This window comes from Lupinus angustifolius, chromosome LG01 (genome assembly GCF_001865875.1).
Source record: "Lupinus angustifolius cultivar Tanjil chromosome LG01, LupAngTanjil_v1.0, whole genome shotgun sequence".
NCBI classification, from domain to species: domain Eukaryota; kingdom Viridiplantae; phylum Streptophyta; class Magnoliopsida; order Fabales; family Fabaceae; genus Lupinus; species Lupinus angustifolius.
This window is the reverse complement of record NC_032009.1, coordinates 30,815,604-30,829,567: the sequence shown is the minus strand read 5'-3', so window position 1 is coordinate 30,829,567 and position 13,964 is coordinate 30,815,604. Positions and strand designations below refer to the sequence as shown.

The 13,964-nt window shown below is 33.3% G+C and overlaps 1 protein-coding gene and 1 non-coding gene across 4 annotated transcripts; one reads left to right on the top strand and one right to left on the bottom strand.

The window, feature by feature from the left end:
- On the top strand, positions 245-7,909 carry LOC109360107 (calmodulin-binding transcription activator 4). 3 transcript variants are annotated; one of them, XM_019604848.1, is made up of 13 exons: positions 245-579; positions 1,720-1,851; positions 1,978-2,093; positions 2,549-2,637; positions 2,919-2,964; positions 3,058-3,478; positions 4,041-4,186; positions 4,318-4,408; positions 4,493-4,716; positions 5,214-5,893; positions 6,303-6,885; positions 7,111-7,401; positions 7,594-7,909. In XM_019604848.1, the coding sequence occupies exons 1-13, from the start codon at positions 564-566 to the stop codon at positions 7,687-7,689; spliced, it is 2,931 nt and encodes a 976-aa protein (XP_019460393.1). In that variant the 5' UTR covers positions 245-563; the 3' UTR covers positions 7,690-7,909. The 3 variants fall into 3 exon arrangements, with proteins under 3 accessions (XP_019460393.1, XP_019460399.1, XP_019460388.1); XM_019604854.1 differs by having other exon boundaries at positions 4,315-4,408; positions 4,514-4,716; XM_019604843.1 differs by having other exon boundaries at positions 4,315-4,408.
- Positions 9,623-9,704, bottom strand: TRNAS-UGA. Its single transcript has one exon. It is a non-coding gene; the product is annotated as a tRNA-Ser (tRNA).

Sequence of the window (13,964 nt, the reverse complement as noted above, 5' to 3'; positions counted from 1 at the left end):
TTTATGTTTGGGTAAGGAATTAATCTCTTTTGGTTCATATCTTCCGATACCAATGCTTTGGTAGTTAATATGAATTGAATCTTTACTCATTGATCAAACACTAAAAATATTCATCTTTTTTTTGTTACAAAGGAAATAACAAATATCCATCTTCTTTAACAACAAATAAATCTAAGTTCACCATTTTTATTTATTAAAATTGCATAGTGATGACTTATAGGTGAACGTGGGAGGAACAAGAACAGCAAGTAGCAATCATAAATAATAATATTGTTACAGCAATTGGTCTTGGTCTTGGTCGTGTCATCATGTTCTTCTTTAACAAAACTATCTTCCTTATTCCTTAACATCTCTTTTAAGTCTTAACCTTAAAACTTAAACCTTTTAAGATCTTCAATCTCAATTCTCTCTCAACCAAATCCATTTCTACTATACCCATCAAAGCCAATCTTTGATCCCTTCTTCAAAGTTCACTTCTTTGTTCTTTCAAAGAAAATCTAGCTACTCACTAATGCTCTCTCTGCAGTTTCACTTGTAGATTTTTTGTCTCCAGATTCAGTACCATGACAACAACACCTGGTGAACATGTTTTCCTTTTTATTAGTAGTAATATTAATAGCAAGTTTTATTTTTTTTTTGTAATTTTAATTGCATGTGGAGTGGAGTGAATTTTATAGTTTTGATTTCTTAATTGGGTAGTTTTTTTATGTGCTTTCTTTTTTATGAGAATTTGTACACTTTTATAGATGCAGCATCCTTCAGTAGGGACCATAAGGGTTTTGGAATCTCTTATCCATTATTAGGAACTCAGTGAAAGTTAAAGATCAAATACTTACTAGTTACTGAAGTATTTTTTGATATGGAACAATTGAGCGGGGCTGTTGGGTGTATATAGAAGAAAAGTTAAGTTCTTCGTTAAGCTGCTGTGCAGTTCTTATTGCATTTTGATGAACTGTTTTGCAAACTTAGTTTTGATTAAAAACTGGGTTTTAGTAACTGATTTATGTTTGGGTTTTTATTCTTGAAGTGGTTTTGGTAGTACAAACATTTTTTGGATTTATTAATCACAATGGCTCTTAGATGTGTAGTTATCACATTGATAATATGAATGTGTTGAAAATTTATGGGGCACCAATCAAATTTTAAGGGTATTATGGTCAGTGTAATAGTTTAAACTCAATTGGAGTTTAGATGAATGTAGAAGCCAAAACTTCTTGCTTTTGAGCTCCAAACCCACTTTAGAGTTACCTAACTTTTGGCGATGCCAAACCTGCTGAAAATAATTTCAAAACCGACCATTGACGGTATGTTCTCGAGTTAGGTTTTGGAGGGAAAGGAAGGGAAATGAAAGGTTTTAGATCCATGAAATACACTTGTGAGAGATGCTCTGAAGTCTTCCCCTTTCTCTTCCTTCCCCTCCAAAACTCAACTCGCAAACGGACCCTTACCCCTCCAAAACTCAACTCACAAACGCACCCTAAGAGTCCGTTTGGAGTTGAGTTTTGGAGGGGAATGAAAGGGAAAGGAAAGCTTCAAACCATCTCATAAGCGTGTTCATGGTTCTTAAGTTTTCCATTTCTCTTCATTCCCCTCTAAAATTTAACTTGCAAATAGACCCTAAGTTGTGAAGCCTCCCAATTGATTGTCAAACACAAACAAGAGGGGAGGAGGGGATGTAGGAAGGGTTCGAAATAGACTTATTTACTCTTGATGTCTCAGGTTTCGAATACAATATCAATGAACTGTATCGAGAAGCTCAAACAAGATGGTTGAAGCCTGCGGAAGTGATGTACATTTTACAAAATCATGAGAAGTACCAGTTCACCGAAGAGGCACCTCAACAGCCAACTAGTAACATCTGTGTTCTCTTCATCAAATTGATTATAGAAATAACAATGCCTGCCTTTTCTGTTCCTGTTTTTTTAGAATAAGTAAAGATTTCTGATTGTTAACATTGGCAATTGATTTTCTTAACAGGCGGGTCCCTGTTTCTGTTTAACAAAAGAGTTCTGCGTTTCTTCCGTAGAGATGGCCATAACTGGCGGAAGAAAAGAGATGGAAGAACTGTGGGAGAAGCACATGAACGCCTTAAGGTGCATTACAATTTTATATGCTGTTATGCTCTTTAGCCTTACATTAAAAAGGAAAACTTCTTTGCAAGTGTTTAGAGGGGGTCTAATTGGTGCAAAAGCAGTCCAAAAATTTATATTTAAGAGAGGGGAGGGGGAGATCTTAGCACTATTGTCATAAAAAAATATATAAAAACTTCGGTAGCTCTCTCTCGAACATGGTGAGTGGTGACAGAGGGTATTTTTCAAAATTATTTAAAAACCGTCATTGGAAGGTTCATTTTTAAATCTATTTTCTAGGCCTATTTCGTACATGTTAGGGTGATACCAAATTCCTTTCGGAAGAAATAATTACTGATTTTGCTATCAATCATTCTTTCTGTTCATTACATATTTACATATAATGATTATCTGTTTAGTGGCACATATTAAGCATTCTTTTCCTCAATCTCAATGGTAATGCTAATCTGCATGGCTAGGTTGGAAATGTTGAGGCCTTAAATTGTTACTACGCACATGGAGAGCAGAACCCTACTTTCCAAAGGCGGAGCTTTTGGATGTTGGATCCGTGAGTGAATTTTAACTATTAGCTAACTTCATATGCCTTATATTTTGATCTTATTGCATCATGTTGTACCCTTTTAAATGAACATACAAACATGCATTTTTTGGGAAAATCTCACACTAAAGGTAACTAAATGTTAAATAAATTGTCAAGAGTAAATTATCTTGATTTTGAAGCACAATTAACCTTCAGTATTCATCACTATTTTTGAGATATGTTCATCTTTATGTTATTTTAGTGGCTGTTCATAATCATTCTGATCATTTACCATTGTTTCATTACAGGGCATATGACCACATTGTTCTTGTGCATTACAGAGAAACAAGTGAGGTGAGTCTCCAGAACACGATTTCGGATAAACTTAAAAATAGTACTTTGAGCTTTAGTGTAGTCCGCATTACCTTTTTCACTCTCATGTTGCAGGGAAAGTCCAGTTCGGGATCTGGCACACAATCGTCACCAGGTTCCTCTTCTGCATTTACTCCAAGTCCTAGCTCATATTCTACTTACAACCCGGGGTCAACATCCATACACGGTGATTCATATGAGCCTAATCAGAGTTTCTCCAGTCCTTTATCCGTAGAAGTTACCTCTGACATATACACTGGGAACAATGGATTGGGTCAGTTAGATGGAACATATGCAGAATCAGGAACCTCAACTGAACTCAACGTTTCTCAAGCTTTGCGCCGATTGGAAGAGCAGTTAAGTTTGAATGAGGACAACATTAAAGATATTCCCTTCTACGGTGAGCATGAAACTACACTTGATTCATACCCTGAGCAAAATCAAGGGGTGGTATGCAAGCAAGAGCTATTTTATGATGGATATAATGGACAGCAAGGTAATTTATAGCATGGTTGTTTTACATTAAGTTGTCCAAAGCTATGAGCTACCGTAGCCGTGGATATTCTTGTTTGGTGGCACTTTGGTGAATTTCTCTTGCGGAAACTTAATCCACCGATTATTATATGTGGTTATCTTGAAAGACATGTAGTATGTTCATTGTGAGCCAAGTGATCATAAAAATAAAATTAGCGGGTCCAAAACCACCGCCTCCCGAATACACAAGCCCTTAATCTATTTGACACTGAGCCTATAATTGGAAAATCCTTATATTGTTATGTAGTTTAGACTTGAGAGTTGAAACAAAAGAAGTGTTCCAGACTTGATGCATTGCATGATTGAGGTCAAAGGTTTACTCATGAAATTATTGTGATGTTGTCTTGGAAGTTTTTTACTTAGAATTAGTTATTCATCCATTTGAGACCTTCGTTTCTTTTCTCGATTTCTCTGAATTTCTAATCAAGTTCAGCTTCTTCGTAGGTTGTTTTCTCCTCTTTATTTCAATTTAACATCAACTGGGAAGAGAGTAAAGTTAAGCTGTGTAGTATATTTTCTTGTAGGTGATGATGGTAAGTATTATCAGGAATCGCTACACCATAATTGCCCTGATGGAAATAAAAAAGTGTTGTCTTGGACGGAGATGCTGGAACCATCCTCATCTGCAGCCAACTTATCGCAAAAAAATGTATACATACCAGCTATAAATGTGAGTATTGCTAGGACATCTTTTATAAAGAATTTATCATTATGCAATTTATGTTTGCTCATATGTCCAAATGACTTTTTTATTTGTTCCTGCCGTTCATAAAATTATAAACGTATGATACTTAAAAGCAGGGAAATTCACCATCATCGTCAAGAAGGGAACCGATTGCCAGCCAGGAAAATAGTCACTGGCTAAACTTCAACCGTAATAATGCTGAAAACTGTATGATTACTTTCACCTTATTATGTTGACAATATTTTTCGCATATTTTTTAATTTCATCAACCTTTGATGTCCATGTTACCAGCTATTTTCTCACTCCCTCAAGGTGTTGATGGAGACAAATTTCCTCCATATTCTTCGATGGTAGGAACACAACAAAGTAATTCTGACTACTATGCCACTTTGTTTGACCAAAGCCAAATTGGCGCACCTCTGCATACAGATTCAAGCTTGACTGTAGCACAAAATCAGAAATTTACTATTAAGGAAGTCTCTCCAGAATGGGGTTATACCACTAAAACTACAAAGGTTTGTTCCTTTCGAGGATAACTCTTTCCATGCCCTATGCAGTCATTTATGATTACTTGCACAAGTTATTGGTATATTCAGAATGACGAAAGTGATCTTCTTTTGATTGATAATTATTGGATTTGGTGATTGTAGCTACATAGGTTCCTGAAGAGCTTTAAGATCTGTAATTAAGATGGTTTAAATCGATCTGAAATTATTGTGGTAGAATACAATTATATAAAGCTCGGTTTATTCAGAAATAATTATCCTCAACCGGGCTGAGATTAAGATACTAAAAGAAGTTCTGATGCATTGGTAAAGTAAGTGAATGGATCTCCCATTTACTCAAGTTAACACTTCCTTATGAAAGAAATATATTTTAAGGTTCCTTAACCTCAGCGACACAAAACCCAGAATAATTAGGGAAATCCCCCCGACTTTCTTTATCTTCAAATGATATGGTACTATTGATGATGTCCAAATTTGATTCCTAAATCGCAATGTTCTATACACAGGTCATCATTGTTGGGTCCTTTCTCGGTCATCCCTCGGATTCTACCTGGGCTTGTATGTTTGATGATGTGGAAGTTCCGGTTCAGATAATTCAGGATGGCGTAATTCGTTGCGAAGCTCCACCTCACCTTGGTGGAAAGGTAACTCTGTGCATTACTTCTGGGAACCGAGAGTCCTGCAGCGAAGTCAGACAGTTTGAGTATCGTGACAAGAACAATTATTGCAGCCACTGTAATTCATTGGAAACAGAAGCCACTATTAGAAGTCCAGAAGAGCTTCTATTACTAGTTAGATTTGAGCAGATGCTCCTTTCGGATTCAACTGTAAAGAATGATAAGACGGAATCCGGAAGTCATCTCGTAAAACAGAAAGCTGATGATGATTCATGGAGCCAGATTATTGAAACTCTTCTAGTTGGCAGTGGAAACTCATCTAGTACTACTGATTGGCTTCTTGAAGAGCTTCTAAAGGATAAGCTTCAGATGTGGCTTTCTTGCAGATCCCATGACAGAGATGATGAGACAGGCCTTTCTCTTTCGAAGAAAGAGCAGGGCATTATTCACATGGTTGCCGGGTTGGGTTTTGAGTGGGCATTGAACCCTATTCTTAGTTGTGGCGTGAATATAAATTTCCGTGACATCAGTGGGTGGACCGCGCTTCATTGGGCTGCACGTTTCGGAAGGTAATAGAAAATGCTTGCTATTATATTAGTTGGTTTATTTATTTTTGGTGAAAGATGATAATACTTGCTATACAAGGAAATCATAATACTTCAAAATTTCAGTATCTGAATTAAGAAAGTATTGGTACTTCAAATTTCAAACAAACATGTCCAGTTAGACAAATATAGAAATGGATGACTACTCCAAGGGTATAATAACCACATGTAGCATGATTTCTTCTCGTCATAATTATTTGGCATGTTTAATTGTTGAACATGTATATTTTACCTAATTAATCGAAGTGAATTTGATTATATCAGTGATAACCAGTGAAGGACAAGTTTCTTTAGAAACCTTTTTATAAATTAGATTTTCAACATAAAAGTTTTCTGGATTTTGTGTCAATGAAGTTTTTGTCATTCCATATAGGGAAAAAATGGTTGCTTCGCTTATAGCTTCTGGTGCATCTGCTGGAGCAGTGACAGATCCAAGTGCACGAGATCCAATCGGTAAAACTGCAGCTTCTATTGCATCCAGCCATGGGCATAAGGGACTTGCAGGGTATCTCTCAGAGGTAGCTCTAACAAGCCACCTATCATCTCTCACACTGGGAGAGAGTGAGTTATCCAGAAGTTCTGCCGAGTTTGAAGCTGATTTAAAAGTTTGTAGTGTTTCCAACGTAAATCTCACAGTCAGTGAGGATCAGGAATCACTCAAAGATACCTTGGCGGCTATCAGAAATGCAGCTCAGGCGGCTGCGCGGATACAATCTGCATTCCGTTCACATTCCTTTAGAAAACGAAGAACCAAAGAAGTTGCGGCTGGTATGGGTAGGTATGCTATCGATGCCGGTAACATTGGTAACATTCCAGAGCTTTCTGCTTTGTCAAAGCATGCCTTTCGGAATTCACGTGAATATGATTCAGCCGCCTTATCAATTCAGAAGAAATATCGAGGTTGGAAAGGCCGTAAAGATTTCTTAACATTGCGCCAAAAAGTAGTGAAGATACAGGTATTAGATGTTAATATTACATTTTGAGCATTTAACGAAATGATTTCCGAAGATCAATATAGATAAATTCTTATTTGTATATATAACTGCCACTCAAGATCCAAGGTAAAGTGAATAAATTTTACATTTAAAGAAAAAGAACAGATATGTTTGCATATGCACATGCATACATGCAAATCCAACAGCATTGTTATCAAACTCAGTGTTCGTAATTTACTTGGACAGGCTCATGTGAGGGGTTACCAGGTTAGGAAGCATTGCAAGGTATTATGGGCAGTTGGAATCTTGGACAAGGTTGTGCTACGATGGCGAAGAAAAGGAGTTGGTTTACGAGGTTTCCGTCAAGATATAGAGTCAATTGATGAAAACGAAGATGAAGATATCCTCAAGGTATTCAGAAAACAAAAGGTAGACGTAGAAATCAACGAGGCTGTTTCGCGGGTTCTCTCCATGGTTGATTCTCCAAATGCCCGGCAGCAATATCATCGCATGCTTGAGAAGTTTCATCAAGCTAAGGTAAATTAGGTTCGGAGTAGTTAAATAACTAATTGTTGTTTTGCATGAGGTTTTAGTAAAACACTTTTTAATGATAGACAGAAAAAGATAAACAAGATTTCAGTAACCATATAGAACTATCAACGATTTGGACATTTTTGTTGTGCCATTTTTTGTGTTATAGCAATCCATAACTTCTCAACTCTTTTACAGGCCGAACTCGCCAGTACGAGTGAAGAAGCATCATTATCATCTTCTATTGGTGATGTTTTCAATATGGAACAAGATGATATGTATCAATTTCCCTAGGAACAATGCTAGCCTTACTGATTTTAACTCTCTTTGGATGATCAATTTGTGGGTTTTATTTAGATGTTTAGAACAAACTCACTTCAGTTTGTGGAGTATTCTAATTGTGTATAGTGATAGTAGTGATGAAATATGTTTCTTTGTAAATTATGAAAAGATTGCCTTGAGTGCAGATAAAATAGGATTTCAAATTCAATGAATTGTGTCTTTCATAGCTCTTGATTTCTTTGGTTTCTAAATATGTGGAAAGTTACTACTTTCTGGATGATATGTTGGAAGAAGATGCATCATACAAAATCTTTAGTTAATTAAATAGAGGTTAATCTTATTCCTAAAGGAAAAAGGAGACCAATAATATTTTTATACGAAAGATTTAGGATAGAATATTATGGCGTATTAATATAGTCAGATGTCCTTTAATGATTAAGGTTGCATTAATTTAACATCAAATCCATTTTTTTAATCTGAAACAAAATGGGCCATAAGTTAGTAAAAAGCTTGGGAAAAATTAAGTATAATAAAATTATTAATGTCCACTTTTTTATATGTTTCTCCCTTTTCATTGATTTTGGAAACAAATTGGACTTTGAGATTTTTAAGTACTGTGGTGTTAAGAAACAGTTGAGATCTTATATGTTATTTCTCTGTACTCAACCCATTATCTTCAATAGGATTTTGATAAATATATATTAAATAAATATTAAATTAATTTCTAAATTAACATCATTACACGTGTTAGTATTTATTTTAATATAGGTGATTTCTGTTTCATATGAACACTTCAAGATTTATTAGACATAGAATAAGATAAATAAGTAAAACAAGTAATTCAGTGGGGGGGTGCAAAAAGAATAATATGTGTTTGGTTTAGTACTATTGATTAGAAAGATTCCTAATGTGATGTTGGAGTTTCAAAAATAGGTTGCTGTAGTAGTGTTGCTTTGATTTCTTACAATGTTGTACACGTCATTATAATTCTTTGATTTCTTACAATGTTCTATACATGCTTATCAATTCTATCAAACATTGTATTCATTAAATTAAATTCATCCATAATATGCTTCTTTAGCAACTGTTAAATGAATTTAATATGTATACATTGATAGTATAAGAATTTTATACAATATTAACGTTGATTTATTAATCATTATTAATTCTCAAACAAAGGTAATATAAATCAATGATAGATAATATATTGACAATTTAAAAGAACTTTACATTATTAATGCATAAATTTTAAACTCTTGTTTAATTTACCTCAATGATATGATATGTTCCTTATTCAAACTAGGAACAAACTAGTCCTATATCTCTTTTCAAATAAGAAAATAGTTATATTCAATTTTGTTTTTACAATATATTTTTTATGTCGTTAAGAGTAAGAAAATAGTTGTCTTATAAAAATTATAATAATAATACTAATAAATTTAGATCATAGATTATAATTTTAGTTAAGGGTTACTCTTAAAAAAAGTGTATAATTCTTTTAAATCTTGATTATTCATATTAGTTGATCAGAATGTTTAATTAAACTTTAGAGTAAATATTCATTTCAGTCTCTCATGTTTTTCAACTTCACTAATTTGGTCTATTAAAAATAGAAAAACCTAAAGTAGTCCCTCAAAATTTTAAATGATGATCAAATTAGCTCTTTTTAACATGTTTCATAATACATGATGAAGACTAATTCAATATTAAAAATAACTAATTTAACCCTATAAATATTAATTCAACTCATATTTAAAAAACATTGAGACCATTTTTAATTTTTAAGGGATTAAACTAATAAAATTAAAAACATTAAACTTCAATACATATTATGTGTTGTGCAGTGTCCACTTATATATTGTATGAACCTACACAGAAAAGAAGTTTGGGACGTCCAAAAAAAAGAAGTGATTCTCCAAAGAAATTTGAAGAAATAAAATAAAAACGTCGACAGCAGGGTTCGAACCTGCGCGGGCGAAGCCCAATAGATTTCAAGTCTATCTCCTTAACCACTCGGACATATCGACCTTTGATAATGAACGAAAATGTAATCTGCATAAATATAGTTGTTAAGGTTATATTTAAAAGAATTTAATATGTATACACTAACAGTATAAGTGTTTTTATACTGTTAGTAAATTCTCACAATTCATACGTTAGTTAGTATTGACTTTCAACCAAAGTATTATAAATTAATAGTAGATGATATGCTGACAATATAAAAAACTTTACATTGTTAGTGTAGATTTTAAACTCTACGTTAAAACTGGTTTTGGCTAATTACTGCAAAATACTTTAATTACAACTCAAATCAATCAATATTTTTTGGATATAGTTAATGCAGTATATATTAAGAAATATTTCTAACAAGATGATATTGCAAATAATCTGTTAAAAAATTTTATCACAATAAAAAGGAATTTGGACAGTCACATGAGTGAGGAGTGGTTACCTTATGGATATGTAGATACCACACTCATAAGGAGGTATGATGATTAATGTTAAAGAGTTTAAGAAATAAAGTGAAGGAGATTATACGTTCAAGTCTTACCTACAACAAATAATAAGAGTACTGTTAGTGGTTGTTCTTAACAGAATAAGAACATTATTGTTATATTCTCTATTGTGCTGTTCTTATCTCTTGTGTTTTGTTCTTAAATAAGAACAAATGTGACTAAATAAGAACATTCATTGGTGAAGAGAGAAGAACAATGAAAATACACAATCCAAGAATAAATACAAGCATAAGCATATCCAGAAACATCAAAAAATCTAAGATCATTACAAAAATTAAAATTTGTAGAAACGAAAATTAAAAAAAAAATCAAAGAACCTCAACTTGTCTTTCTTGAACAAAAATTATAATTGATTTCAAGTATTTATAATAAATTATAACAATTTTTAATTTATTAATAAATAAATAAATAAATATTCTTAATATTTTGCTATGTTTATCGTAAAATATAAAAGCGTGGGGTAAGTTGTGGGACCCAGATAAGAATAAGAATGATGTTTGTCATGTGAGAAAAAGTATATCTTGTTTTTATTTTATAAGAGTTGTAATAAATTATAAAATAATATGTGAAACCTAAATAATAATGGAAATGTTATTATGCATTATAGATGCTCTAACATGCTAAGAATATATTAAGAGCAACCATTGTGTTGCTCTATCATTTGCCAATTAAAAAAAATTCATAAATATTTTGTTCTAAACATTTTGGAAGACCCCATGTTTTCTACACACTGTAGTGTCAACTAAAAAAGAAATGAGAGGGGATCACCTTAACCATTAATTATAGGATGATTTAGATCTATTTATTATTTTAAACCCTAATGATTAAAATGTAGAGTAAATTTTTAAATTTACTCTTTTATTTTATCAACAAATGTTAATATATTTGTATTTGTTGTGAGTGAGACTCGAACTCTCAATCTCCTTCACTCTAACTCTAACAATCAAATCACTTAACTCACTTTTTAAACTTACTCCTCCTAGTGCAAGTGTATTCCCTCCCAAAACAAAAATGATTCTTACCACAAAGTTAAGCCAAAAATACAAGCTTGCTAGTGTCACTTATATAAAGGGTCACAAACTCCTTTTAGTTACTTTGGTTATTTGATTATTTCTACGTCATTTTTAGATTGTTTTGATGAGGCTTCTTAACCTTTTTTCTTCGTTTGGTTATTTTTTTTTGAAAAGATTTAGTTATATTTTTTTGTATTACCAATGTATCTTCTCATTCTATGGGTAAAGAATTAATTTATTTTGTGGTGTGTGGATATCCCTCGTAACAAATGTTTAAAAATTATTTTTAATATTTAATTATCTTAAGATCTAACGAGATTTTACATCACTAAACCAATGTCTTATTGCTAGATTTAGTTATTTGATTAAGTGTACTCTAAACCAAATAAAAACCATTTATTAATAGTGAGTTTTATGTGTCATTATGAGAAGGTCCTTCCAGCTACAACCCAAACCTTTCCCCACCTAAGTTACATGATACACATTATTAATATTCGATTCCTACCAATTTGTCACTTAAGTTATTATTACAAATCAATTTGTTAAGGATAATTAAGGTGAATGGTTTTTTTTGGGTGCTACCTCTCACTTTTTTGGGGTAAAAATTAATCTTTTTTTAAGATATGTAGTTATATCTCCCAATAAATATTGTTCACATAAATCGAACGCTTAATATTTTGGTGATAAGGAGAATCTAACAAGTCATTTAAAGTGAATGATTTGAACCATGTAATAATGTTTCCTACCACCCATAGGACATAGCACCAAAAGGAAAATTTACGTGGATAGTGTAATCAAACTATATTATCACACGTTTGGTATATGTTTCAAAATATTTACGGAAGTAGTGTAGTTTTTAGGGAACTCGTAGGTGAGATCCATAACTTTGGGGAAGTCGTAGACCAAGAATGCAACTTCCCTGACACATTTTCTCTCCTCCATGGAAGTCGTGTTTCTCATCCATGACTTTCACTTTTTTTAGATGTGTACCCTAAATACGATTTTCATTGTATATTAATAGCAAAAATGTGTTCTAGCCTGGTGGTTCTTGGTTTACATGGTAACCTAGAGGTCCATGAATGAGAAACACGACTTTCATGGAGGAGAGAGAATGTGTCAGGAAGTCGCATTTCTGGTCCACGACTTCCCCAAAATTGTGGATCTCATCTACGAGTTCCCTAAAAACTATACTATTTCTGTAAATATTTTGAAATATATAGCAAACATGTGATAATGTAGTTTGACTATATCATTCACTTAACTTTTCCACACCAAAAAACCCTAAAACCAATTGGTTGGCACTCTTCAAACTCCCATCTATATTGAGCTTAACAAAGCCAAGAATGCTGTCAACTACTCATGGGATCTGTAATGTGATTGAGAAACATTTTAACATCCTGGTGAAGCATATAAAGTTTATATTATAAACTTTCTGATATTGAGTCAAGGTCCCAATTTTCTACATCCATCATCATATTACACCGTCACCTCCACACCCACCACAACATCGCAAGGAACAGGACTGCATTTTTCCCTTTGACCAAGTCTAACCAATGTAAAACGGCCTCAGAATAACGGCTGCACACCACTGACTCCTCCTTTCTATGATTAAACTGGAATTATTTGTGAGTAAGGCCTTATGAATAGCAACCCAAACCAGCAATTTAATCTTGGACACTCTCCTTCCACACCACTTCCAAGACATATCATGCATCCAATTAGGAAGATCCTTATGGACCCACGTAACTTGAACTGAGTCACTGACTCAATATTCTCCTGAATTGGCACTATTCCAAACCCAGCAATCACACATAGTTTATCATGATTAAGCAATAATTTAATTTCCCAAGGAGGGCACTATTAGTAATGCAAGGAAGGCACTATTATTACTGCAAGATCCTTTTAACTAGTTTAACTTTAGAGGGAAGTTAAAGAAAATAAGAAGTCTTCCATTTTTTCTCCCCTTTCAAAACCCAAATCACAAAACAACCCTAGGACTTTGTTTAAGAGTTTGGTTTTAGAGGGAAAAGAAAGGAAATAGATAATTTCATAAAGTTTGTTTCTTGTTTGAGAGTTAAATGAAAGAAGATGAAATTATATAATTATATTTTGTACATTTCTCATTGTTAATTACATTTTTAAAGAAAAATAAAAAAAATATTCTTTATTATTATTACTTTACTTCTCTCTCATTTAAGTTTTGCACTCTCAAATAAGGAATGACTGTCTTCCTTTCCTCACCCATCATTATCACTTGATTCATTTCATTTCCTTCCCCTTATAACTCCCAAACATACCCTAAATGTCTACGGGTCCGCGCTTGTGAGTTGAGTTTTGGATGGGAAATAAGAGAAAATGAAGACTTTAGAGTAATCTCACAACTGTATTTCATGACTCTAGAACTTTCTTTTCTCGTTCTTTCTCCTCCAAAATCTAACTCGCAAACAAACTACAAGGCTTCTAAATTTTGGATGTGAAAGAAGGGGGAAAAAATACTTGAGAGTCATTTGAGAATTATATTTCATAGCTCCTAAGCTTTTTTCTACCCTTCATTACCCTCCAAACACCAACACAAGCCAGACCCTAAACCTTAAACCAAATTTCAATTGACTAAGCTATAGCTTCAAGTGTTAGTTGGTTTAGCCCAAAGAAATCTTCTTGTTAGTCTATCTATCTCTCTGCACATGAATTAATCACAACTAACTTGGTAAGACACACCCTTCCAAGATTAGCCTTAGGAGTACTCAATCTGGTTTTG

Bases quoted from the DNA above. Each gene is read 5' to 3' on its own strand.
- LOC109360107 (XM_019604843.1), top strand. The intron at 2,094-2,548 runs GTGCATTACAAT...CTGCATGGCTAG, and splicing joins AAGCACATGAACGCCTTAAG to GTTGGAAATGTTGAGGCCTT. The intron at 4,409-4,492 runs GTATGATTACTT...CCATGTTACCAG, and splicing joins CCGTAATAATGCTGAAAACT to CTATTTTCTCACTCCCTCAA.